A 27,685-nucleotide genomic window follows, 5' to 3' on the forward strand; every position below is an offset into this window, starting at 1 on the left:
TGAACTCAAGGCTGGCCCAATGTCACTTATCATTACCATGATCATGATTATCATCACCACTGGAGGCTGGTCCAGTTAAGCAGTTTAAAATTATTGGAAAAGTCTGAAGTTCCCAAAGAAAAGAAAAGTGGCTTTGAGAACCCCGTATGGTGGTGTACTTGTTTATTAGCCGCATGGAAAGATGCTTCAGCAAAAGATTAGAACTTCCTAGCGACACATGTCACCGACCTGCAGTGACTCTATATTGTCCTGAGCTTGGGCCCACCAGTGAAGCCTTGACCTTCCCAGGAGCTGGGAGCTGGAAAACCTTCCCTGGTGCCACTGTACCTCTGGTCATGTTGCTTTCGAGCCCCGGTTTCCCAGAGAGTCCTGCTGGGAATTCTTGAAACTACTGATCTCTCTTTCTTGGGCCTGAATTAGACTTCTAGACAGTCATCCATGAGTCTTTGGCAACATCTTCTACTTTCCCAGTGAGGCCAGCATGTGGCAAAGGGGGCCGCTGGGCTGGGGGGCAGTGGGCAGGCCAGTCCAGTGTCAGATTCCAGGTCTGGATTCAAACTCCAGATCTGCTGTGTAACCTTGGGTGAGTTGCCATCCCTCTCTGAACTGCTTCTCTTCTCTCAGCCAGCTTGAGGATCCTTGCAAATGGCCCAATCCCCTGCCCGGCCTCAGTAGAAGGGGGCCACTCAGAGTTTTTCTGGGAGTAGATCGTCAGGCACTGCTCATGGTCACTGTTCATGGAGAAGGTCATTTTCCACTCCCCCACCTCCCACCCAGTGGAAGAAAGGGCCTCTGCTAGTCTGGCTGTGGCTCTTACCTCTCTGGGCCTCAGTTTTCTCACCTGTTAATGGGGATAATACCTCTCACACAGAATGTGTGGAGCCACTGTGTGGGCAGCACTGCCTTAAAGTCTGAAGTCTTTGCATCAAATGTGTCTGGTGTTTCTTTCTTTCTCTTTTTTCTTTTTTACATGGTAGATCTGTGCAGGCCTCAAGCAATGTAGGGGTCCAGACCCTGAGGTTCAGTGGTGTGAGGGTGTGAGGGTGTGGGGTGGAGGGTCACTGTAGGTCAGACAAGTGGCTCAGTGTGTCAGTGTAGTTGGCACTCAAATCCAACAAAGGCTGAGTAAGAACCTCCTGTGTGCTAAGCACTGGCTGGGGCTTTTATCTTCCTCTTCTTGAGCCTGGAAGGAGTTCTCAGTGACCCCCACTCTGCAGATGAGGACACCGCAGCTCAGGGAGGGCAGTGACTTACCCAGGATCATAGAGGAGGAACATGGGATTCAGACCAGCTTGCTGGAGGGCAGGTCCAGTGCTGTGGCTCCCAAACCAGCCTAGAGACCTGCCTCGCAGTTTCTGGAAGAACGAAGGAAAGGACATCGGCAAAAGTGCATTTTAGACCCGAAAGCACGTGCACTACTGATTGCCATGAGGCCCCTTCCGCCTGGCTGACCCACCCCGCCTGCTTTTCCTTCTGCTCCCTACAGGATGTGCCACGGCCCAGGGCGGGGCAGAGGATGAAGGGGAGGCGGAGGCGGGCTGGATCGAGGGGGCCGCCATACTCCTCTCGGTCATCTGTGTGGTCCTGGTCACAGCCTTCAATGACTGGAGCAAAGAGAAACAGTTCCGGGGCCTGCAGAGCCGCATCGAGCAGGAGCAGAAGTTCACCGTGGTCCGGGCTGGCCAGGTTGTCCAGATCCCTGTGGCTGAGATCGTGGTTGGGGACATCGCCCAGGTCAAATATGGTAAGTGTCCCAACCACAGAGCCACATGCTAGACCTGGAGTCTGGGCAGAGGTGGGGCGGGCCAGGCAGACCCAGAAAGACTGGCCCAAGGCAAGGAGTTGGTCCCTGAAGTCTGACCCCAAGCCAAGATGTCTTCTGAGTTCCTTGGAGAGGGAGAAGGCTCCTTTCTGGAGGTAGAATTCCAGAATCCATTTAAATCAGAAATGGCAAATACGTTGCACGAGTACCTCCACTCTCCAAATGTCTACCCATAGCAGACATTACTAATCAATCTCAGCTCAAAGCCTAGATGCATCCTCAGTAGCCTTCTCAACACAGTACTCTAAGGACCACTAACACTCAGAATGGATTTATGAGATGAAATCCATTTCCCATCTCTGATTTGGCTGTTGAAAGATGGTTATTGGGCTAGAGAAGGTGTTAGAGGGAGTGGCCATGGGTGAGCGAACATTCTAGACCCATGATGCTGTCATGGAGAAAGTGGGCAGGCTTGCGCCAAAGGGAGTTTAGATGAGATATTCCCTAGGTAAGTCAAGGCAGAAAATGGGAGAAAGCTTAGAGGGTCCCTCCTCACTCAGCCGCAGGGGGTCTTGGTTTCCTCTGATAATATGCCTGTCTTGGGGTCTTCTCAGCCTAGTCAAGACAGATGAGTCCCTTCTAAAAGAATTTCCCCAAACCGTAGTTGAGACCCAAGAAGAATTAATCACTGAGAAAACTGGGCCCCAAATCCATGCCATGCCAAGAGAAGCACTTTATAAACTGCAGGACATGCCCACTCGAGCTAGGTTGGTTGTGGGACCTATTGGCCTATGACGGGGACCGTCTTGGTTCCTACATCCTGGGAGCTCTAAGCAGCCAGTTCCCAAGGGCAAACCTTCCCTTGTAATCATGTCTTGAAGGGAATGTTGCAGCCTCTACAGCCACCTGAGACCCTGCCGACTGACCCCTCGCCCTTCCTCCCACCAGGCGACCTCCTCCCTGCCGATGGCCTCTTCATCCAGGGCAATGACCTCAAGATTGATGAGAGCTCCCTGACAGGGGAGTCTGACCAGGTGCGCAAGTCTGTGGACAAGGACCCCATGCTGCTGTCAGGTGAGCTGCGGCCCAACAGTGGGCTCACTCCCATTCCTGGGTCCTGCCCCCATGCCAGGGTGGCGCCCATGTCTCCTTCATGAGGCTGGAAGGGCTCTGAGACTTTGGTCCTTGCCTCTGGCCCCAGACGAGAACACCTTCCCTTTTCCCCAGGAAATGTACATTGAGCCATCTGTGCACTCAGCTCCAGACCCTCAGGCTCGCACAGTGCATAAAATTGACAATAATTCCTGCCCCCGTGAAACTTACCTTCTAGAGAGCTGGTTTTCTGAGAGGTCAAACAATGAAGCCCGTTCTCATTATGAACGAAAAAGAATCAGTCAGGTGACAATTGTTTTAGACACTTATGTGTGCCAGGCACTGATCTGGGGGCTAGGGCAAATGAGGCCCCAGCCTTGAGGGGATTATAGTATAGTGAGGAGAGACAGACAATGTGAAATCCCAGAGGCTGATAGCTGAATGACAAAAATAAAGGAGAGCAATGTACTGTAGTTGGTTGGGGAGGTGGGAGAGGCCACGTGTGAGCTGAGGTGTGAATGATAAGGAGATGGACTTGCAACTTTCCAGGGGAAGAGTACACCAGGCAGTGGGAATAGCAAGTGCAAAGGCCCTGAGGCAGGACTGTGAGCAAATTGGAGGGGTCAGAGATCAGGACTTTTGTGCCATGGTCAGGAGTTTGTGAATTTTCTGAGTGTGATGAGGATTCTCTGGAATGGTGTTAAGCGGTAAGCTGATCATGTTTACATTTTTTAGATCTTAGTCTGGCTGCTGCAGGGGACAAGAAAAGAGGGGAGACCCTGCAGAGGTAAGGCACCAGCCAGGTGAAATACACACACACAGGGACATCAGAAAGGCCTTATTGTCCAGCAGTGCTCAGCAAACGTCCTCGAGCATTCCCAGTAGAGGGACAGCAAGTGCAAAGGCCTGGGGGTCTGACCGAGTGATCATAGAAAGCCTCAAATGCTCTCTTGGAACTTAGAACTTAGTGAGAGCTCAGTAAATGGCCATTGCCCTTTGGCCCTGGTTCTGACTTCTGGGCTGAAGTGGTTGTCAGCGAGGCGAGCATGCTCAGGAGAAGTGATCAGGTGGGTCGTCGGGATCGCTGGAAATTGAGGGAAGGCGCTAGGCCTGAGTAGATTAGGGATGAAGTTTCCAGACAGTTTGGAGAAGGAGAAAAGGGATATTTCCCTGGAAGAAGGCTGGGGAGAGAAAATGTTCAGAATCACTGACCCAAAGCATCACCAACCAGCCAAGGAGGTGGGCACAGGTGCAGAGACCCTGGAAAACAGTGACAGGATGGCGATGGATGGGAAGTCAGCCGACCAGCCCAAGTCAAACCAACTGCTCTAGTCTCGACCTGTGCATCTGGCTGGAAGCCCAAGCAAATGGAGTGGACCCTGGGCCTCTGGATGTCAGGACACAGGGGCCGAGGTCTCCCGTGGTGTCTCTGTGGGCAAAGTGGAGAAAGACGTGCTGGGGCCAGGGGGTTTCGGCCAGTTTGTGCTGACTCTTGGCTTACTGGCAATCTGGTGGAAGGTTCCTAGCAGCCTTCCCTGGACCTCCGTCCTTTTGCAGTGTGGAAAATGTGCCCATCGAGTTCACAGAGACCACAAGCCCAGGGAAGGTGGCAATAAGAAAGCAAGAATCAGAACCCACAAAGATGGCCAGAGTGAGTGCAGGGTGAACTAGACAGAAGAAAGTGTGACTTGACCATGATCTGTGGTGCTAACATTCAGAAACACAATTGCACAGGGTTCCAGAGGTCAGTGGCTTAGCCCAGGCTCCTGGGGGAAAGACAGTGAGAAAAGGGCATAATCAGCCCCATGGAAAGCAATCTAATTGGAAAGAGAAGAATTCTGTAACAGTCAACCATCTAGGACAAAAGAAGCTGCCTGTATGGAAGTGAGTTCCCCGTCACTGATTGTATGTGAGCAGGGTGGACAGGCTGTGGGTGGGGGCATTGTCAAGTAGGCCTAGGCACTCCCCGCCATGAGAGTCACAGGTTCACCACACCCATCCTCCCCCTGTACCTCTGCTGCAGACCCACCTATTTCCTTCCCTCTGCCCTGCCTCTGCTGAGGCCAATTCCTCCTCCCAGACAGCCTTCTCTTTCCCTCATGCACATTTAACTCCTGCCCATTTACTCAGGCCCCACCTCCTCCATGAAGTCTTCCCTGACCACCCCTGCCGTTTGGCTGGCAACCCCACACTTACCCCCATGTTAGCCTGTGACATCACTGTGCCTGGCCCATGCGGGCACAGCCTCATCATGCTGATGGAGTTGTGCACTGTGCAAACTATGTCAAATAAAATAAAGGGCAAAACCCATCCCCAGTCCTGCCACGCAAAGAGATCTAACAGGTCTCACTTTTATGGGCCCCTCCCATCCTTGGCTGGTCCAAGGAGGTGGGAGCCTGAGCCTGAGGCTGTCAGGAGGTCAGCCCAGCCCCACCCCAGGCCCTGAACATCTTAGGGCTCAGATGCTGTTTCTGTCAGAGTGAGGAGAGAGGCTGCACTGTGTTATGGAAGAAGCGGGAGTTGGGCTGGGCTGAGCCGGATCCGGGCTCTGGAATGAATGCGCTGTGTGGCCTCAGGCAAGTCGCTTCACTTCTCTGAGCCATGGTTTACCTGTGAGGACAGTAGCAAAGTCCTGGTGTAGGATGTGGGTGAGGCCCCTACTTAGCACAGTGCTGCCGGAGGGATGCCCCCAACAGGCTGGTTCCCTTCCCTGCTCTTCAGTTGGAGCCTGGACTCGGGAGGGAAATAGGCCTGGATTCAAATCCCAGCTCCGCCCTCCATTGGCTCAGAGACCCTGGACAAACTTCTTATCCTTTCTGAGCCTCCATTTCCTCCCTTGTAAAATGGGAGAGTAACCTCAGCTCATGGGTTGAAGTGTCCATTCTCCCCTCTCCCTTCATCTCGAATGTGTCCCCTTTCCCCTCTCTGAACTAGACCCGATTCTCCACCATCCGACTCCTCCCCACCTTCAGCCTGCATGAGCCTGCCTCCTCCAGGGGGTCCCCCTCGATTGCTGTCTTCCCCAGTGCTCTGAACGCTGCGTCACTGCCAGTGGACACTCGTTTCTGCACATGACCAGACACCTAGGACCCTTTCCCTGCACCGGAGGCCTTACTGGGCCTTCCAGTCAGATGACCCTCTGGACGCACAGAGGGACCAGGCTGCGGGCACCTGCAGGGTCCTCATGGTAGTTCAGAAACCCCTGCGTGGCATCTGGCCCACGGCCTCTGCTTGGAGGTAGGCAAAGAACGCTTGGTTCTGGGTTAGGTGGCCCAGCCGTGCCTGGCCTGTGACCCTGGACAGGTCCCTTCCTCTCTGAGCCTCCATGTTCGAGTCTCCCACAGTGCTGTTGTGGGGACCACATGCATGGATGGATATGTCTGTCCTTTGCAAATGGCACAGGTGTGAGATGCTGGGTGGTATGGAACAAACATGGCCTTTGGAGGTAGCACCCCTGGGTCCCTGCCCTGCATCGGCTCCCGCTGTGACCTCTGCCCCTCAGGACCTCAGTCTCCCAGTCTGGTAAATAGGGGAAGACCAGCCTTCCGAAAGACTCTGATGTCTCCAGTGCTTGGGGCACAGAGGAAATCCTAAAGGCCTAGAGCTTGTCCCCAGGACGGGCAGGCAGACACAGGCCCATGTCTGCGGTGTCTTCAGCCTAGCCAGAGAGAAATGTGCAGGACTCGCAGGCCCCACATCCCCAGGGCCGGGCAGGGGGAGCTGGGTGCCAAACCAAGCGCTCAGCTGCTTCTGCTGCGGACGTGCCACCAGGGCGGCTGCAATGTCCACTTTGCAAGGGAAACCAGAAATTCAGATTTTCACATGCAATCTCCCAATGTTTAAGTGTTGGCAAGAAATTCCAGTTTCTTAAAAGCCTGTGTGGGTCAAGCAACATACGGGAGGGCCCTGGAGTGCAAACCCTTTTCTTAGTATTCTAAGGTAATTTCTAACTTTTAGGAAAGTTGCAAGAATAGTGCACTGAACGTCCGAATGCCCCCGCCTCTGATTCAGCTGTTGTAGCCGCCATCCCGCCTTTGCTCTCGGGGGCCTCAGTCTCCCCACCGCCAGGCAGACGGGATGGCCCTCAGCCCCTTCCTGCTTCAGCTGTGTCTCGCAAGAAGAGGTATTCTTGTGCGTAACCACAGCACAGCTACCAATTCAGGAAACTCAGCACTGATGCAGTCCTGTTCCCCGACATAGTGTCCACGTTCACATGTGCCGACTGGCCCCGCAGCATCCTCCAGGCTGGGGCCCAGTGCAGGATGCTGTGTGGCGTTTAAATGTCCCACCTTGTCAGCCTCCTTTGCTTTTCCTAGAAGGTCAGTGGTTTTTAACCCTCCTGGGTCATGAACAGCCACAGGAGTTCTCCAGAAGCAACAATCCTTTTTATGAGAAATAAATACCCCCAGCTTGTCACTTTGCAGCCCTTTGGGAGATTCGCGGATCCCTAGAGAATTCTGGCCTTGTCTTGATTTGCAGCTTGGGGAAACTGAGGCCCACACACATGCTCGTCTCTGAGGACCCTGCGACTTTATCATCCAGCAGCATGGCCTGTTTGAAGCATCTCATACTAAATTCCGTGGGAAAACCAGCAACTTGGCACCGTCAGTATGGCCATGGAAGGGCAGGGGCCAGTGGGCAGGGGTGAGGGCGGTCCATAAAGGCAGCAGGGCCTGGCTCCAGGAGGCCCAGTGGCTCGGCCCCCTGTGGGACCCCACCCTCCTCCATCACCCCTGGAGCCAGAGCATGAACAGCGTGAGGTCACCCGGGACATCAACACACCCTCTTGGGCCTGCTGCCCACCCAGCCCACCAAGCAGAAGGCCAGGCATGGGAAGCCCGACCTGCTGCCTCTGCCACTGCCACCTGGGAGCCTAGGACTTCACCGTGACGCAGGAAAGCCCAGTCCGCCGCTCGGCCCATGCTCTCTCCATTACACTACCCTGCCTCTTCTCCACGAGAGGCAGTGAGGTGTAGTGGATAGAGCATGGGTTCCAGTCCCGGCTCCACCGCTCATAGCTGTGTGACCCTGGGCCATCGCTCAACCTCTCTGAGCCAGAGAGGCCGCAGGTGGGCAGAGGGGCTTGGGGTTGTGCCTGCGCCAAAACCTACACACAGGGCTGTTGTGAGGGGGATGGGCTGGCAGGTGCTGAAACGCTTTGCCAGCTGTCTAGTGCTCCGAGTGCGTTGGCTTGCTTGGTGCTTGTGCCGGAAGCAGGTAACAATCCCCAGAAATGGCCTCCATCCCCTCCGCACATCCCTACCCCAACGAAAAGACCTTTTAGAAAGTCTGACCTCTCCCCTTTCCCTGTCCAAAGAGAGGCTTGGGAAGTCAAAACCGGGAGAGTGAGGAGCCCTGGGTTCGAGCCCTGCCCTGTGCCTCACGCCCTGTGCAACCTCAGTCAGCCATTTGCTCCCTCTGGACTCAGAAGCTTTATTTTGTAAAACTTGACTCCTCTAGCTCTGCCTTCGGGGGCTCAGTGCACCCCACTTGCCACTGCATGAGGTTTTGGCCCCAAGATGCCTGCCATCTGGACCAGGCCTGGAGCAAGTCTGAGGCAGAGATGGGCTTTGAGCGTGCAGTGGGGAAGGTTCTAGTCCACCCTCAGATCACCTTCACGGGGAAGGAGTGGAGGTTCAGGTGCGGCAGGACAGGCCATCCATTGGTGCGAATAACAGTGCTCCTGGGGCCAAGCTCCTCTCTGCTTTGTGGATGGATGGATGGATAGACAGACAGATGGACAGACGGGAGCTGGATGCTGACACAGCTCCCAGCACTCTCCTGCCTCCCTCTTGCTCCTTGGGGCCTTGTCCCCAGACAGCTCTGCCTCTGACTTTGTGCACAAGCCTTCCCGGCAAGAAGGAGAGAACGGGAGACTGGAGCCAACCCCCTCCCCGGCTCTGCCCTCACAGGCTGAATGCAGAGGTGACTTCTCTGCTTCCTGTCTGGGAGAGCTGAGTGACGATGATGATCTCACCCAGGGATAGTGGCCACCAAGTGGGAAGAGCCGCTCAGATAGCGCAGGGCACATGGGGACCCTCCACGAATGTTAGTTCTCAGCTTCCCTCCCCCAGAATACTTCCAGTGGCTCCCTGCTGGGCACCGTACAGAGACCCACCCCTGCGGCCCTCCGCTCAGGCTGCTTCTCCCTTCACAAGCCCTGAGCGTCAGCCCAGCCCCTCCGCGGCCGTCACACTGTCCAGCCTCCCCGCCGGTGTCTGCGCTGCGCCTCCCGCTGGCCCACGCGGCTCCTGGGCCTCTGCTGTCTTGTGTTGCTGCTGACCTGTGTGCCTGTCTGCTCCCATCAGTCCCAGCCAGACAGTGAGCTCCTGGAGGGCAGGGACCACAGGGGCCCCTCGGACCCCAGAGCACGGCCCAGAGGTAGACTCCGCCACATCGTGGTCCAGGCAGGGAACGCTACGTGGTCAGTCTATCTGCTCAGGCCTCTGCTGGCCCATCCAAACCGAGATCCAAACTCCCTGAGATGCTGCCTTTTAATGGAGGTGCCCCCCCCCCCGACCCAGGAGTAACCGTGGTCTCCCTGAGACCTGAAGTGCTTAGACTTCATTGCTGAGAGGTGCTGACATAAGCCAGTCCTCCCCATTTTACAGAAGATGAAACTGAGGTCCGGTGAGGAGAGGGCTGGCCTCAGGTCACATAGCAAATCAGAAGCAGACAGCAGACTGACCCCCCTGTCCCGTCCTCCCCAGCCCAGGGCTCTCTGTGGACCACATCCCCCTCCCCTGATGCCTGTGTATTATCAGGGACCCCATGGAGCCTTGGAGGAGGTGGGGGCTACCGGATGGTACCCAAGGGACTATGGACATGGGGGCCCAGTGCACGGCCCAGGGGAAGGGGGTGCCATACCCAAAGGGGTCTCGCCTCTGTCCCACCCAGAGACCCATGGCTTGTGTGCCTGGTTCCACGGCTGGCCACAGCCTTGGGGGTTAAGCACTTCCCTCTGCAGGGGGTCCTGGGGCTGGCATGTGACAGTCTGGGGTTGGGGGCACTGTGCAACCTCAGTCAGCTCTCTGCTCTCTCTGGGCTCAGAAGCTTCATCTTGTCAAACTCTAGCTCTGCCACGGGGAGCTCAGTGCACCCCACTTGCTGGCCTGCTCTGTCCCTCCTCTGGCAGGAGGGGCAGCCAGGCTCTGAGGTCCTGGCAGGGGAGAGGGACAGCCCAGTGAGGTGTGGGAGGAGGGCTAGGTTAGATGAATTTGACCCTTTGTAAAACCATAAAGATGGCTTAGTGAGGGTGTGTGGATTCTCCATGATACACCTAACACAGCCCCACCATGGAAAATCCAAAAAAGAGCCAGCAATGGCCGCAGTGCTGGGTTCCAGCTACAAGCCTCTGCAGCGGGAGGCGGGGAGGAGACTCATGCTCAGAACCTGACCCCAAGGGGCTCACAGTCTAGTGGGGAAGCCAAGCCTGGAAGCACCCCCAGGGGAAACTGCAGGGGGAGGTGCAGAGGAGAGAGGTGAGGTCCTTTTGTGGCAATCAGGGGAGTGAATGCCCCTAAGAGGAGAGGCATTTGTCCTGAGTCTTAAAGAGGAGATTTTGGACAAGAGGTGAGGGAAGGGCATTCATAACTGTGTGAGCAAAGTGGGGAATGGGCCTAGGGACGGGAGCTGGACAGAAAGACCCAGTGAGCTGTGCTGCTTCCAGGGCAGAGGGCCCAGGGCAGGAATCAGTGGTCAAGGGCCGGAAGAAGGGTGAGGTCTGATCCAGGGTGGTGACCGAGGCGTTTGGACTCTGGGGAGCTATGGAGGGTGTCTGAGCTGGGGGACAGTGGTCAGAGCCAGGTTGGGCGTGCTGCTGGGGTACCGAGAGAGGGAGGACCAGAGAGGGAGGTTGATGTCCCCAGCTCCTCCAGCTCATCTAATGCTGGGGGCTGGAGGACCCTCCCCACCCCAGGCTCATCGAGGCTGGGTGGGGGTCATGCTATGCCTTCACCTTGTGTCCCCGTGTCCCCGTGTTGTATCCAGAGGCCACCTCCCTGGCTTCCTCCTCCTTCCTCCCTCTTCCTCCCTCTTCCCCTGCCTCCCAGTGCAAAGCCGCCAGCTCCCTGCTGTGATGGGAGTGATTAGATTAGAAGGTGATTTGGGGTCTGATTATCTTGCGTGGAAATTGGCCCCCTGTGTCTTTTTCCATCCCGCCCAGGGCTGGGGAGGTGGGGAGCAGCTTCTCCATTGCCACCCAGGCAGAGCGAACTTTTTCACGAATATGTTTGAGAACAGAGAGTGAGGCCTTGTTTCCTGGGGAAGAGCAGGATGTGACAAATAGGACAAGGACCTGGTGACCCTGGGTAGGCCACTTGTCCCAGAGCCTCAGTTTCCTCCTCTGTAAACCACGGGCCAGTGTGAGGACTAATGAGATGACGGCATGTGAAGAACTGAGCATGATGCCTGGTAGGTGTCTTACAGAAGGTAGCAACGGTTACTGCCACTGCCGTCTACACCCTGTGAACGCAGGGAAGTGGGTTCATCCCTCGCCTTTAAAGGTCTACAGTGACCTCACCCCACTGAGGTGAGGTCTCTGGACCTCAGTTTCCTTATCTAATGCTGCTGATAGCTAACAACCCCTTCTGCTAGCCCCCACATGAGCTGAGCCAGTGCACAAGAAAGCACTTTGTCAGCAAGTTGTTATAATTCCCATAGCCCCATAATTGGGCCAGGTTCTCCCAGTTTGTGCCCCTTGTGGGGTGGGTGGACTCCAAGGTCTGCCTGTGATAGAAAAAACACCAGGCCTGGGCTGCTCGGACTGGAGTCAGTGTCCGAGCTCACTCTGTGGTCCCCACTGTTCCCTACCCGGGGATGAAAGAGCCTGGGAACAGGCAAGGAGTCAGCTGAAGAACTCACCGTCTGAGAGCCTGGGTGCTGGTCCAGCTCACCAGGCTTCATGCCCCTTATGGGAGCCTTCACGACTTGCTTTACCCATCATGGATGGACAGGCTGACCTTTTCTTGCCTCAGAGGAACTTACTGGAGAGTATCTATCTGTCTCTAAAGCACTTCAAGATCCTGGAGGCCAAGAGGCTGAAACCCCACACACATACAGGCCCATGTCCACACACACATGCACACACACAATCTCAAGCTCTCAGATCCTGGCAGGAAAGGGAAGGGGTAGGAGAAACCTCTTGAAAAGTGAAAATAGGTCCCTCTGCTCTAAGGAAGGAGCTTCGAGCCTTGACTCAGAACCTCTTGCTCTTGCTTTAGATACAGTTGTAACGGGTTGGCTCACCTAGGCTTCAAGTCTGAAGCAAATGGGAAGACTGGGAGCAGGACATTGGTGGCAAGTTGGCCTGAAAGTGGGAAGAAAATGGCAGTCGATCTCGAGGGGAAAGAAGGAAAAACTCTAAACAGCAAAAGGAGCTCAAGAAGCCAGTCATCGGGCCGCTTAGCGTTGGGGGTCAGTGGCCGTGGCCACCTGTCGAGTGCACCGAGCATGGTTCTTCCTGCACAGCCCGGGGACAGCCTGAGACCCTGCACCGAGCGGGACTGGATTCTTTCCTCTCTGCTGAAGGATGAGCTATGTACTGTGTTATTGAGAGCTTTCTAGCCAGAGCCTTAAAAATGAAAACTGGAAACATCAGGCACCTGACAAGCCAAACTTTACTTATCTAGGTCCTTTACTAAGCAGAGCGTCCTCTTGTCAAATAAGAGCTGACACAAAAATCCCAAAGATGAGTAAAAGTGGGGCCACTCTGACCAAAGACCCCCGCCTCACCCTCCGTGGCCCCCTGCCGGCCCCCTGAAAGAATTCCAAGACCTTTTAGAATCCAGTTTGAAAGTCTAAGTTTCAGGAAAATTCTTCACTTTTCTGGCACCGTGAACCCCTTGGAAATCCTGAGATCATCATGGACCACCCCTATTCAGAATGATGTTCTGTAATGCATAGAACAAAATACATTGAATCACAAAGGAAGCCAATTATACTGAAATAGTTAAAGTGATAAAAGAAAATCAGTGGGTGATACAGTAACATGTGTGCTTCCTTATTAGCACACTGAGTAAGAAGATCTAGCGGTCAGTGCCATACCCGCCTTCTTTATACAAGAAGGAAGGATAAGCGTCAGTGGTGTCTGCAGCAGCTATAAAGTGATATAAAAAAATCTGTGATTTTTGCAACGTGCGCAATGGTGTGGGCACCACTGACACTCCTGGGTTTTGTTGCTTACGTTCTTAATGTGGGGAAATGCTAACTTTCAGTTCTATGTTTGTGAAAATAAAGATGTCATTGCTTTCCTGTCCAGGTTCCCAGAGCCCTGATTTCTGTCCCCCAATCTTTGGAAAGGAGGTGGTCCCCATTTTAAACAATCCTGTTCAGGGCTTAGTTGGCACTTTTTTGCCAGTTGCAAAATTAAGCAGAATGAGGTCTGGTTCTAGTTATATCAATAAGGAAAAGAGAGAGTGGTCCCTGCTTGGCACGTGAGGCTGCAAGAGGAGTGGGGGAGGAGAGAGGAGGGAGGAAGGCACCCGCCAGGACTGGGTGGAGGTGGTGGGCCTGGGCTGTCTGGGGCCCTGAGAACTGAGGTTCAGCAGTGTTTAAGCCCCAGGCCCATCACAGCACTGTCCCAAGGTGAAATCATCTTTAAAGTACTCTTTGAACCTTAACCACAGGCAATGCCCAAGGACCTCAGCAGGCAACTTGCCGGAAGCTGGCTGGGACCGGGTTTCTTCCACTCCTTGGGGGCAGGGGCTTGGGCCATGCGGTGGTAACTTAGCTTTCATCCCCTTCCCCAGGGACCCACGTGATGGAGGGCTCTGGACGGATGGTGGTGACCGCCGTGGGCGTGAACTCTCAGACCGGCATTATCTTTACCCTGCTGGGGGCCGGTGGTGAGGAGGAAGAGAAGAAAGACAAGAAAGGTAAGCCCAACCCCGTCGCGTACCAGGAAAAGAGCTCTTAAGGCCACAATTTCTGTTGATTCATTCACTCAACAAAATAGTTATTGAGTGCCTTTTATGTCCACACCCTGTGCCAACAGCCGCCTCCTGCATCCTCGAGGCCCTGCTTGGGCCAGGAGGCTCTGTCTGTTCCATCTCCAGGGTCTTGTCCCAGTCTCTGTCCTGTCCAGTCATGTCATGGGGGCTCCCCCTTCCCCCAAGGCCAGGCCAAGGGTGCCGAGCCTTTTGCCGAGTCTCCAGCCTCAAATGTGACCATCATCATCCCTGATACCAAATAGAAATCCCCCCCTGCCGGGTGTATTTGTCCACTATTCTCAACTCCACTGAGCAGAACTGCTCACTCGCCCAATGTAGACTCTCCCCAGTCGTGGGCAGAGGGGCTCCTGGAGAAGGTGGTCAAATGCATGTCTCCAAGTCAACTGCTGTGAGTCTCCTTCCAGTGCCCCTGGAGCTGCCGCCTCAGCAGGGTTCTGGCTTATCCTCCCCCAGGAAACAAGATTCCTCACTCCTTGGGCTCCCGTTGGTGCAGCAGGTGGGCCGCCTCTCAGCAGGGGAGGGATGGTCAGAAGACACAAGACCAAATCCCAGCACTTGAGGCCCAAATCCAAGGCCAGGCCTCTGGCCCAGCACAGCCAGTTCCTTCCCTGACACTCACACTTGGTCTTGGGGGCAGCTCCCTCTTACATCTTCAGTCTTTTGTCTTGTCTCCTTCCCCAAGCTCCAGAGGAGGGTCCCCAACACCCAGACCTCCTGGAGTCCAGGAGAAGGAGATGAGATAGTAGATGGCCCCTCCTTCCCTTTGACGGGCGGCCCTGCCACCTCCAGCTCTCAGAGTTCAACCAGGCACAGAGCCCAGGTCGTGATATAAGATTCTTTGTTCCCAGGGGCAAAACCTCTTTCCTAATGGGGTCCCCCTAAGATTACAGCTGCCCCACCAGCAGGAACAGTGGTGCGAAGCTGAGATCTGGGAGAGCTGAGGTTCAAACTGAGGGCAAAGTCTTGGCCAAGGGGCCCAGAGCATGTCAGGTCAGCATCCACGCAATGATGTAGAAGCTGTGGCCAGCTGTAGCCCCAGGTGTGGGCAGTCGGACAGGATGCAGCAGCTCTGCTCACTTCCTTGGCCTCCCTGGGGCCTGGGTAAGAGACAGAAGCACCTAGAAGCTCCCTCAGGCCAGACTGATGTTTTCAAAAAGGCAGTACAAAAAGAGGCCTCTTCTGTCCCCAAAGCAAAGGCCCAGGTCCCTTGCTAAACATTTACCTGCACCCCAGCGAGATGGGGGCCTCGGTGTAGAGGGAAGAGGTGAGATGTGGAGGGGATGCGGCAGAGGAGGATGGGGGGCCCAGCCTCTCAGGCCCCCAGGAGAAGCACGGGACCTTCTCAACACTTCCATCCCATCACCTCCACCAGGGACGTTGCTTAAAGCCTGCCCCCTGGGGGTCCCCGCTTCAGGATGATCCCGGGCGTGCCCAGGTGTGCACGGGTGTTCACATGGGCGTGTGTGCGGGTGCGCGTGTGTGTGTGTGCGTGTGTGTGTGTGCGCGCACACAGAGGCGGCTGCATGTGCTTCTCCTCATTAACGTGTCTCAACAATCATCACACAGGTGTGAAGAAGGGGGATGGCCTTCAGCTACCAGGTACAGTAAGACACCCCTCAGGGTCGATGGGGTTTCTAGAAATAGTAGCAGCCATGGACCCCTGAGCCCCGGCCCTCGACCCCCAGCACACAGCTAGAGGGGCTACCTGACAGCTGCAGGCCCTGCCCCGCCCCGCCAGCCCTCCACTGTACCCCCATGGGACAGGCCAGCCCCCCAACCCGGCCTCCCTGCCCTGCCCGTGCTTCCAGTGCAGTGGGCAGCACCGCCGTCTCCATGCACCCTCAGCCCCATGGCACACCCCGTGACCCTCAGCCCTGCTCCCTGCCTGCACCCCACAGGGCCCGTCCCAGCTTCCCCTCCCTACACGGCACGGCACCTCACCCCACGGTCCCTGCCCTCTCTTTTCCCCACCCCAAGACAGAACACGAGGGAATTGGACCATCTCGTGTCATTTTTTAATTTCTCAGTTAAGGAAAACTCACTGGTACCTCCTCTGCCTCATGCACAAAATGCAACAGGCTTGATGCATCCTTTTAAATAGTGGGACATCTCACATGGGGTCACCAAGGCAACCTTTTGAGTGCCAGTCAGGGCAGGAGGAGTTGGCCACGGGCAGTGACCTGAGTCGAGGGCATGAGTCCTAAGTCACTGCCGAGGACGGATGTTCTTTGAGGACACAGCAACCGTCACAGCAAACACTCATTCAGAATGGCTGGTGCCCACACTGCTCACCACTTGGTGGACGTTTTGAATCGACTCCTGGCTACGGGCCCCTCTGGCTCTGACGGGCAGCCAGACCCCCCTCCTCATTGAACCCTCTCTGACAAGGACCCTCCTGATGGGTTGGGTCAGCGGGGTGCCTTGGTCCAGACCTCACCACCGACAGTGCCATCCCCCCAAGCACATTGATCATCCTCCATATTTTATTTCAAAGACCCTCCATGTCTTGAGTTTTTTTCCCCCTGATTTCTTTGACATCTCTATGGGAACATTTCACCCCCGACCCCCAAATTTGAGTTCCTCGATTTCCAACGGAGCTTTCTTTTTTTAAAGAATATAGTCATGTTATCTCCCACAAGTTGCTTCATGTCTTGACTGTTGTTGCTTTTCTCCATTGTGACACACTGCATTTTCCATCCCTCCCACCCCCGCAGCGGCCGATGGTGCGGCAGGTTCAAATGCTGCAGATAGTGCAAATGCCAGCCTAGTCAATGGTATGTCTCCCATGGCGAGCTCTCGGTCTGGGTTGGATGGGCGTCTCCCCCCACCCCCAACTCTGGGCTTGCCTCTCCCTGTTCTGGACAGCACAGATCTTGGATGTGCATGGGCAGCTCTGGGACCATCATCCTTTCACACGGGTCAGGTGCTTAAGAGAGAAGCCACCACCAGGGAACCAGCTCCACTCCCACTCGCGGCTGCCCCAATGGCGCGGGCTGCTGTTGGTCCCTTGACCCCCAGAGGAGCCCAGAAGAGGGACATGACCTTGGCTTCAGACTTGGCCCCCACGAAGCAGTGTCCCACCCAGTGTGGCCCTCTCCTAAGCACGTTCCTGGCCCTGGCTTTGGGAAGAAGGCCTGGGGGTCAGGACCTGGGCTGAAGCTGGCGTCTGGGTCCCCAGTGAAAGCTTCAGTCCTCCACTGGACAATTCCCTCGAGGCAGGGGGACCCAGGCCGGGGCTTAGCTCCTGGGCCCCATCAGTAGCATGGCTGAGCCACTGGTAGACATTCTTCCTCTTCTCTTTCACGGAGCAAACGGGCCGGGGGTTCACTTGGGCTCGGGTCTAGTTCTGTCCCTCGGATGTGGACTGGTGTTTCTTGCTGTTGCCTGTGCTGGAGCATTTGTCCTGAGTTTCTGCATTCTTACTGGCCCCCTCGGGCATGGGCAGTGGGGACAGGGGGATGCCACTGCGCCTGGGGTCTGCATCTTAACCTCCTTACACACAGGCAGGAAGGAATTCCATTCACTTGTCTCCAAGCCTTTAGAAGATTTCTTATCTCTGTACCCTCCCATCTTCAGCTCTGTTTACTCAGATACATCCCCCTCCCCATATTGGTTAACATATAGTCACCCAGTCGTCTCCTGAACTGCTGAGAGCTGCTGGGGCTCCGTCATGAAACCATTGCCCCGGAGAAGTGGAGGAAAGGGAATGCTTTCCTCCAGCATCACGCATCCTGGGCACCAGGCTGCGCGTTTCTCATCCATTGTATCATTTACTCCTCACCACTCCTGGGACACATAGAGTTCAGATCCCACCTCATCCTCCCATCCCCTGCCCAGACCTCTGGCTGAGCCACCCGGATTCAAAGTGACCAAAGATGGAAGCACCTAGTAGACGTCAGGGGCTGGGCAAGACTCCTCTGTGAGCAGCACCTTGCCAAGAAGGCTAATTCGGGTGTGGGTCTATTTCAGGCCCAGGAGGACAAAGGAGGACAACTTGAGGTGTGGGTGGTGTCACGTGCGGGAGAGGCAGCAGGGATACCAGAGAGACCGGACGCAGGCAAACCCACCTGACAGGGCGGAAGGAAACAGGAAGTGGCGTCCTCTTTCTCCCAGGACGATGAGCCTGCTGGGCTCAGGAACATGTCGCCTGCATCCAGGCTGGCCAGTCCCAGAAAAAGGACAGCCTCACTTCCAACTGTAGCAGAAAGCTCCAAGTATCCCAAGAAAACCTGCAGGAAAAGATGGGGAACCATCATTTCTTAACCACTGACTGTGTGCCAGGCACTTTGCAGGCATCTCATTTAATCCTCACAGAAACCCTGTGATTCAGAGTTTACTGTCCCCACTTTAAAGATGAGGAAACCGAGGCTCAGGGAGATGGTCACAAAACTAGCAAGTAGCAGAGCTAGGATTTGGACCCCAGAGAGCCCCAGATGAGTCCCTTGCTTCTGAGAAACCAGACCATCCACACCAAGCAAAGCACCCCCAGAACACAGCTCCCTTCCTCAAACATAGGCATTGTTGATTGTTTTTATCTGGCCACGTGGTCACTGTGGAAATAAAAGAGGAAATTGCTAGCTTGGCTAATGGGCACACCCGGGCTATCGCATCTGGTAGTTGCAATGCAGATAAAGGCCCCATGTGCTGTCTGGCACCAACCGCTGAGGCCCAGTCCTCCGGTGCACTTCAGCCCAGTTAGTAAAATTATTTTTAAAAATAAAAATGTTGTAGTTCATTCCTCTTGGCTCTGAAAAGCCCTTTTCGGTTTTGTTTTCTAATCCGGTAGAAAGAATTTTACAGTAGAACAGCAGGGACCTTTCTCTTTAATCCCTAGGGTGGGTCATGGACCTTTGGCCGTGAGAGGCAGCAGGAACAGCACTGCACTGCCCTAGAGAGATGGTGTGGGGCTAGGATCCAGGAAAGCTCCTCTCCCCTCTGGATCACCTGTAACATGGATATGGTGGTGGGGATGAGACTAACGCAGTCACAGGACTGCCGTCAGGATGCTCTATAAGTGACGGCTGCCTCTGAACCTCCTTGGGCCCCAGTCTCCTAATCTGTAAAACAAGAGTGATGAAAAGCCCTCCCGCCCTGCCTTGCAGGGTATCAGGAGACTGACAAGAGCTGAGACACTTGCAAACTGCAGAAGGGCGAGTGGTTATCCCTCAGGCAACTCATAGGTGCTCCGGGAGGTGAATGTTGCATCCCCATGCGATGGAGGGGGGTGTGAGGCTGGGAGAGGTAAAGCCATACAGCTGTTTGGTGTCGAAACTTCGGCTTCAGAAGCCCAGTCCCACCAGTGCTGCCTCAACGCCCCTCCCCTGGGCTCAGGGGGCTGAGGGGTGGCAGCATTCTTCCCGAAGGGGCAGAAACGTGCATGCACTTTGGGGCCAGCTCTCCATTCAGGGGTCTGCTGACCCCTGGCAGAGACCTCGCTGTGTCTGCCTCCCTGAGCCGCCGTTACTCATCTGTAAATGAGTGTGCTGCTGGTGCACCCTGGGTAGAGGTGTGGAGGGGAGGAGGTCACGTAGGTGCCTGGAACACGAGCAGTGAGAGTCTCCTTCACAGCAAACGTCTGAGGGTGGCCCACCTCCTCAGAGTCCTCCTGAGGTGGTGGGCCCATGGGCAAAGCTCTGCATGAGCCCAGGGGACAGGAGGGCGCCCCCATCCCCTCAGTGCCAGCAGGTGAAGGCAGGTGTCTAGCTACCAGGTAGCAGCCACCAGTGCCTCCCACCCTGCAATCCAGCCCACATACCTTGAGCCGAGACTAGGGAGGCGGCCTCCCAGGTGGCCCTCATTAGGGAGTGGGGAGCCCCAGACTCCAGCCCTTTTCCCAGCCAGAGAGCATCAGGCCCTGATACACAGGGCTCGGGGGCACCCAGGAGACCCCACCAACCCGACTTCACCCGTCTGCGACGGCCCAAGCTGGTCAACCCGGAATAAAGAGCATGCGCCCCGATGGCAAGAAGAGGCCAGCAGCTTCCTCTTGGGAGCCAGGGCACTGCCACCACGCCTCTGGGCACGGGGTTGGGGGGCACCTCAGAGCCCACCGCTGGGGAGCCCCTGCCCACCCTTTGCCTGGATCACCCCCAGTGAGGCTGCACGGGGAGGTGTCCATGCAGGGGCTTCACGCCCTTTCATAAGGAGAAGGAGAAAGTGAAATCGTCCTCCTGGTGCCAGAAACTAAGAAACACAGTGGCCAGACTCCTCCCCGTTCTAGAATCTCTCCTGTCTCTCCCTCTCTCTCCCTCTCTCTCCCTCTCTCTCTCTCTCTCTCTCTCCCTCTCTCTCTCCCTCTCTCTCCCTCTCTTTCTCTCTCTCTGTGTCATAGTTCTCTTTGCCTCCTCTCAGACTGCAAAAGGCACCAACCAAATTACTCCCTGGGGACATGAGAACTCCCACCCCTTCTGTTGCCTGCCAGGGACTGTGGTCCCTTTTACCCTCAAAGACTGCCATGTAATCTGTAAGACGCTCAGGGCCAAAAGAATCCCCACAGAAGCGCTCTCTCTGTGCCCCCAGAGAATCAAGAGCGACCCTGCAGCCACTGCGGGTTTGCTCTGGTCTCGGGAACATCCCCAGCGTCCCCGGACAGAGGGGCAGAGCTGGCTCGGCCCTCCCTCCACCTGACATGAATGTCCGTGGCCCTGTTGCGTCTTCATGGTGACCGACGTGTGTTGTCTGTTCTCTGTTGTCTGTTAAAATTCTTTGTCGTGTAGGTAAAATGCAGGATGGCAATGTGGACGCCAGCCAGAGCAAAGGTAACCCTTTTGTATTAACCTGTGGTCCCTGCAGCCCCTCCCCTCTGGGTCTGAGGGCCACACCAAAGGCAGACGTCCCTTCCGGCGGGTGCCTGACATCTTTGGGGGGGTAGCTGTGATGCCAGACCAAAGGGAGGCATCACCGGCTAAGGACATGTCACCTACAAGCCAGCTTCTCCCCAGCCTTTGAGCCAGGTGGCCCGTTTAGCTGAAGACTTGCAGCTGATTCTTTGAGATCTTTATGGGGCTAAGGGGTCGGGCCCCAGGCTCATCCATCAGTCCTGTGCTGAGGAAGTGGACGGAGACTCTCTTTTTTACTTTTTCAGCCCCCTGTTTTCCCCTTCTACCTGGTCACTACTTAATATCCCAGCAACACGGCCCAAGGACCAACTGGGAAAAGTCCAAATGAATGTGGGCAAAGCCAAGGGGCCATTTGCAGAAGGGCCTGTGGGCTTGTTCAGGCCCAGAGGAGACCCCAGCCAGCTCCTGCTGGATATCTAGGGTGGAGCTGTGTCACTCTCTGCTGTGTCCTGGATTCCAGGTCCAAGGCAGCCAGTGGCCCTGGGACCAGGGTCTCCAGTGGGAAGAGGCTAATCCCCCACTGCAGAGCTTCTGTGCTGGCCATGCAGGGGACCAGGTGGGGGAGTGAGGGCCTTTCCATGCTCCCCTGGGCAGGTGGGTGGGTGCCAACATCCCCACCCTGCAGGCTAACCTGTGTGTGTGCGTGTCTGTGTGTGTGTCTGTGTCTGTGTGTGTGTGTGTGTGTGTGTTTGTGTGTGTGTGTGTGTGTGTGATCTGCCCCGCGCAGCCAAACAGCAGGACGGGGCGGCCGCCATGGAGATGCAGCCACTCAAGAGTGCCGAGGGGGGCGATGCCGACGACAAAAAGAAGGCCAACATGCACAAGAAGGAGAAGTCAGTGCTGCAGGGCAAGCTCACCAAGCTGGCGGTGCAGATCGGCAAGGCCGGTGAGCAACGGCTGGTGCAAGGGGGAGCGGGGCACAGGGGGGCCCACAGGCAGGGCCCTGGTCCAAGCTGGGCCTCCGTTACTTCATCTGCCAAGTGAGGGTTTACACGAGACCCACCTTCTCTACCATAGCAACCGGCCTGAGTATTCACACAGTACGCGCTCAGCTGGCACTTAGGGAGGCAGAAGAGTAAAGCTAAAAGCTCGGGCTCGGGGGCAGCCTGCCTGTGTCCTCGTCCAGCTACGGCTGAGAGCCTGTGCACGTAACTTTGCCTAGCTCAGAGCTTCCGCCTCCCGGTCTGTGGACTTGGAATCCTGAGTCCCTACTTCACAGGTTGCTTTGAGGATTAAAGGAGGTCATTTACACCTACAGATGCCTGGCACTTGGCAGGTGTGGTGGCTGGACAGAGGGCGGATCCTGTAAGGCCTGAAGTCTGCAGTGCAGGCTTGCTCCTGAGGACAGTGGGAGCCCTGGCAGAGGTTTGAGCAGCGGAGGGCAGGGATGGAGTTGAGCTCTATCACGGCCGCCTGCCCCAGCTGCCATGCAAAGGTCAGATTGAAGAGGTTGAGGGCAGTGCCAGGAGCCCAGTGAGAAGCCCCTTGTTGGAGCCCCCGCACAAGCCGGGTCTCCCACCTGAGTTGGTAGCTGCAGGTGATAACTGATGGTGACCCCTGTGGCCCGTGAAGCCAAGCCCAGCTGCAGGGTGAGCCCTGCCTGCCTGACATGGCCCTGGCCCCCCCTCCCGGGTAAGGACGTGGCAAACGCGAAGGCCTCCCCATCTGGCTGCCTGCTCCTCCGTGACTGTCTCCCGGCTCTAATTATAGGCACTACAGCATGGAGAAGAGAGGCAAGTTACAGGCTTGGCTGTCTATATTTAAACTCAGGGGCCTGCTGGGAGCTTGGCTTCCCGCCCCTGCGACTGTCAGACAGGGATCCAGCCGGCTCTGCGGCTCTGCAGCTGGAGGTGGGGGCTGGGGAGCGACGAGCCCAGGGATTTCCTCCATCCCTGCACGTGGCAGTGGAGGGCAGGGAGCAAAGTGATGAGGGCAACCCCTGGCCTTTGAAGCCCTCTTGCATGTCCCTTCCCCACCTCAGCCCTGCCCAGCATGGAGTTCAGAGTTGAGCACTTCTGGGTTCACATCCCACCTCTGCTTCTCTCATGGGCTGAATTCCTTGAAAGCAGAACCTGAAAGGGTGGGCACAGGATTTGGGGAAGGGTGAGACCTCTAAAGGGTAAGGGGTGCAACAGGGCCCAGGAAGAAGCCAGATACAGCCAAGGTTTCCAGAGAAATCCCATTCTCCGCCTGATCCTTCCGGGAGCCCTGGAGCATGAGGACCTCTGCAGGGGCTGGGCTTCTGGACCCTCACATCGGCCATTGGATACTGGCCATCAGATTGGGGTGGGTGGACTCCCAGGCGCTTTCTGACAAGGAGATGCCAGTTGCCCAAGCGACCTCCTCCTCTGGCCGAGGCTGCAGGTGTGGGTAGTCTCAGCGGCACCTGCACAGCACGTGCAGCAGATGAGGGTGGACGGGCACACCAAGCCGGCAAGAGGGGTCCCAGGGGTATCGTGGCAGGTAGCCACCTGCAGGTGCTTCCCTGGCCTGTGGCCTCGGGCAAGTCACTTACCCTCACTGAGCCTCAATTTCCTCATCCAAGAAAGGACCCCCTGCTGTTTCCTCTGCCTGGAACACTCTATTGTCTCTCTGCTTAAATATTACCTCCTCCAGGAAATCTTCCCTGACCACCCTAGCTGAAGTAGCTACTGGGCCTACCATTCCATGTCGCTTTTTTTTTTTCTTTTTCTCATCCTTTTTAGTTTTATTGAGATATAATTTATGTACAAAAAATTGCAAACATTTAATGGACAAGTTTCAACGTATGCATACGCCCATGATACCAATTACCACAACCAAGGTACTAAACATATCCACCACCTCCAAGAATGTCCTTGTGTTCTTTCATGGTGTTTTTGTTTTTAGTTTTTTGGGTTAAGAACACTTAAGACCCCCTTAAGCAATCCTGAAGTGCATGATACCACATCGTTAACTGTCAGCACTATGATGTACAGCAGAGCTCTAGAATTTTCCCCTTCTAGTCTCTGCTTCTATGAGTTTGACTCTTACAGATTCCTCATCTAAGTCCTTCTGTGTCTGGCTCATTTCACTTAGCATAATGTCCTGCAGATCCATTCACGTTGTTGGAAATGGCAGAACTTCCTTTTTAAGGCTGAATAATATTTCAGTCAATAGTATCAACCACACTTTCTTTATCCACTCATCTGTCAATGGACATTTGGGATGTTTTCTTATCTTCAGCCTGTGTCACTTTCTGTCACATCTCCCTGGAGTTTTTCTTCACAGCGTTATCCGTATCCAAATTATCCTGTTGATGTGTGTTGAGTTTATTCACATGATCGCTCAGCACCTACTACATGTTAGACACTGTACCAGGCAATTTACATGTGTTAATTGCATTAACTCCTTACAAAACCACATGAAACAAACATGCATCCCCATCATACAGAAGAGGAAACTGAGGCTCCGTGAGGATCCAGCCCCAGGCCACAAAGCACATGTGGCAGAGCTGGGATGTGAGCCACAGCCTGCCTGACCCCAGAGCCCTTTTAGCCGAGGGTTGGGGTCCACAGTGCACTTCCCAGGGACGCTCACCCCCAGGACACCCCCTGAGCAGGCCTCCTCCACCCCGTGTCACAGGCCTGGTGATGTCGGCCATCACCGTGATCATCCTGGTGCTCTACTTCACCGTGGACACCTTCGTGGTCAACAAGAAGCCGTGGCTCCCTGAGTGCACACCCGTCTACGTGCAGTACTTCGTCAAGTTCTTCATCATTGGCGTGACGGTGCTGGTGGTCGCCGTGCCCGAGGGGCTCCCTCTGGCTGTCACCATCTCGCTGGCCTACTCAGTGAAGGTGAGGAGGGGAGAGCGGGGCCGGCCAGCCGATGCAGCTGAGATTGGCTGCCCCAGCTCAGGGGCATCCATGGGGTGGCTGGTGGGGCCAGAGCTGGGGCTGAGAGAAGAACTAAGTAGAAGGCAGTGGGCACATTGGAAGCTCGGACAGAGGATGCGTGCAGGAGCCTGAAACACACATGCCTTCAGGACAGCCATGCCCTGGCCCAAGGGACAGCCACTATTCAGCCCAGCCACTATTCAGCCCAGCCGAGGGTCACCTGGTGGCGATGAGGCCCCGTGTTGCCAGGTCTTCACATTTTTTTTTTTTCAGAAAAGCCAGAAATGAGGATTTAATATAAACTCTCCTGATTTTTAAGCACTGATGATCCACTCAACTTTAAACAATAAATTAAAATGCAGACATCACCGTACAGGCCCAAACCCATCCCTGTCCCATCAAAGGCAAGTGGGTGTCTAGCCCTCGCACTCGTGGGCCCCACAGTCGCCGAAGTACTTGTTTGACTGATCTCAGTGTTTGCTCCCTAAAGTTTGAAAGAGAGAAGCCTAAAATAAAAAAGGTGTCTGGCTATAGGAAAACCCCTCCTCTCAGAAGAAGACCTACAAGTAGGAGGCTTTGAAAGCAGTTCAGCGAAGGGCCCACAGGCTCATGAATGCCTTGGGGCTGGGGGCTGCTTCTCAGTGGCACCCTGACGGCAGAGCCCCACCACCTCCTGCTCCCAGGCCCAGGGCCATCCGTGGAGCCCAAACACTGGGGTGAGGGGGCTGGTGTCTCGTGGGCGCTGGGCGCTGACCTTCTTGGGGACACTTCAAGTCCAGCTCACCCCCAGGTCCTCACACCCTGCGCTCATCCTCTTCCCTTGGCCCCGTGGCTTCCCCCCTTCAAAGGGCAGGGCCCTGCGCTCCTGTTTCTCAGGGCCCCGATGCCAGGATGTCCCTGTGAGGGCAGAGGCCTGGGCACGTTTATAAACAAGGCATTTGCTTTGAGGCATTGGCACAGCCGCCAGAGGGCACAGTGAGCGTCAGTTTCCAAGCTGGAATTTGGGCTGGGCTTGCCGATGTAATTTCACACAGAAAAAAGATCTCAGGACAGGCAGGTGCCAGAAAGTGGCAGCTCTGTGTGAAAGATACCGCCCTTATCATCTCCTTGTTCTGGGGTTCTTGAGGAAACTCCATCCCACAAACCAAAGCCCAAACCGGTCACAATATAATGCTGGTCGGGGGCCCGGGGGCTGGAGATGGAGACCCTCACACAGCCATGAGTCGGGACCCCCCTACCAGAGCCAACCAGCTGAGCTCGAGGTCTCCTTAAAAGTCACCCAGAGTTGGTTTGGGGGGACCACGCCTTCTGCACCTTAGCTTAGGCCTCTACACCTTCTACAGTTTGTATCTCTGGCACCTGTGCCTTCAGCCGCCTTAGGTAGTATTACTTACACAGTCACTTGATAAACTCAGTACAGCACCCCGACCCAGGAGGGGCAAACTCTCCCCTCTCTGAGCCTGGACCTACCCTTCGGGAGCTGCCACCAAAAAGGCAGAGGTGACCACTTAGATCAGCACTGTCCAGTAAAGAGATGACATGAGCCACATGTGTGATTTTATATTTCCTAGTAGCCATGTTAAAAAGAGGACGTAGGAAAAACAGTTAAAATTAAAACAATTAAAATTAACTGTAATAATGCAATTTACTTAACCCAACATGCCTGAATTAGTATCAAGCCAACGTGTAATAGGTAACACTACACCAACTGTCAGTGAGATGCTTTACACACCTCTTTTCACAATGTCTTCAAAATCAGACGTGGGCTTCACACTAACAGCACATTTCACGTCAGACCTGCCCTGCTTCCAGCGTTCAGTAGCCTGATGTAACGACCGTCCTGAGCAGTTCAGGCCTGCACATTCTTTTTTTGTTTTAATTGAAGTAAAGTCTGTTACAATGTATCAATCTCTGGTGTGCAGCACAGTGTCCCAGTCATGCATATACATACATATATTCATTCTCATATTCTTTTTCATTAAAGGTTATTACAAGATATTGAACATAGTTCCCTGTGTTATGCAGAATAAACTTGGGTTTTTTTTAATTTATTTTTATATATAGTGGCTAACATTTGTAAATCTCAAACTCCCAAATTTATCCCTTCCCACCCCCTTTCCCCGGTAACCATAAGATTGTTTACTATGTGTGCGAGTCTGTTTCTGCTTTGCAGATGAGTTCATAGTGTCCTTTTTTCTTTTTCTTTTTCTTTTTTTTTAGATTCCATATATGAGTGATATCATATGGTGTTTTTCATTTTTCTTTCTCTTTCTGGCCAGGCCTATACATTCTTAAGCCCAAAAGACAAACTCTTGTCAGAGAATACAGATGGGCAGAGTCCTGATGGTGTCACTTACATGGGTTCTTGGACTCTAACCAATAGAAATTGATAAAAGGCCAGATGAGAAATTCAGACAAGGCTTTACTGGGACTCGTTCTCCAGCACAAGGGGGCCAAACAAGTAACGGGTGCCCTTGTTCACGCCCTGAGTGGGAACGAGCTGGTTCCTTAAACGGGGTGAGGGTGGGGACAGACCAGTGCGTCAGGCTGGAAGGGTGGCTTAGGTGGTCCGCCCAACCCTTGGTGGTGCTGTGTGCAGGGATCATGTGCAGTCAGTCCCTGCTCTTGCTCCTGGCACTTCAGGAATAGCAGGTGTGTTTTGGCCTTTTTCTGTTCATACTTTGCCCCAGCTGCAAATATACGCAGTTATTTTTAGTCCCTTATAATTTCCTTATATTCTGTTGCTGGAGGAGACGTTTCTCCAGGTGCAAGCACTCCAGAAAAGGGCCCCACGTCCCACGTCCCAGCCTATCTCAATGGAGTGATCCAGGCTGTGAGGTCAAAGAGCTGGGTTCACATCTCAGCTTTAACCCTCACTAGCTGTGTCATTTAGGTCAAGCCACTTTGCCTGGGCTTTTTGGATTGCCAGAATGTGAAACCTTCAGGGATTCTTGTAACATCAGACAAGAAGTGCAGAAGAACTTTGCAAACCGTAAAGTGTGTTGCAGGCTCAAATTGCTGATGCCCATGGGTTCAACATACACTTCGTTGTGACTGTTACCACAGGTTATAAGAGAAACTGCAGTAGAGTATAATTCTCCCATTACTCGTTTTTTTGGCAACATGAGCTGCTATTAAAATTATTCTAATTGCACTCCTTTATAACCTTTGTTATAAAGAGTTTCT

At 54.7% G+C, this 27,685-nt stretch overlaps 1 protein-coding gene across 5 annotated transcripts in view; it reads left to right on the forward strand.

Moving 5' to 3' along the window:
* ATP2B2 (ATPase plasma membrane Ca2+ transporting 2) overlaps nt 1-27,685 on the forward strand; it is a 330,499-nt gene that overhangs the window by 260,126 nt on the left and 42,688 nt on the right. For all 5 annotated transcript variants that reach the window (XM_074344350.1, XM_074344347.1, XM_074344349.1 and 2 more), the window contains 8 exons: nt 1,487-1,744; nt 2,711-2,836; nt 13,603-13,728; nt 15,370-15,402; nt 16,518-16,577; nt 20,520-20,561; nt 21,370-21,528; nt 24,246-24,460. In XM_074344350.1, coding sequence (XP_074200451.1) covers nt 1,487-1,744; nt 2,711-2,836; nt 13,603-13,728; nt 15,370-15,402; nt 16,518-16,577; nt 20,520-20,561; nt 21,370-21,528; nt 24,246-24,460 — 1,019 coding nt within the window. The remainder of the gene's footprint in view (nt 1-1,486; nt 1,745-2,710; nt 2,837-13,602; nt 13,729-15,369; nt 15,403-16,517; nt 16,578-20,519; nt 20,562-21,369; nt 21,529-24,245; nt 24,461-27,685) is intronic.

Source organism: Camelus bactrianus, chromosome 17 (assembly GCF_048773025.1).
Source record: "Camelus bactrianus isolate YW-2024 breed Bactrian camel chromosome 17, ASM4877302v1, whole genome shotgun sequence".
NCBI classification, from domain to species: domain Eukaryota; kingdom Metazoa; phylum Chordata; class Mammalia; order Artiodactyla; family Camelidae; genus Camelus; species Camelus bactrianus.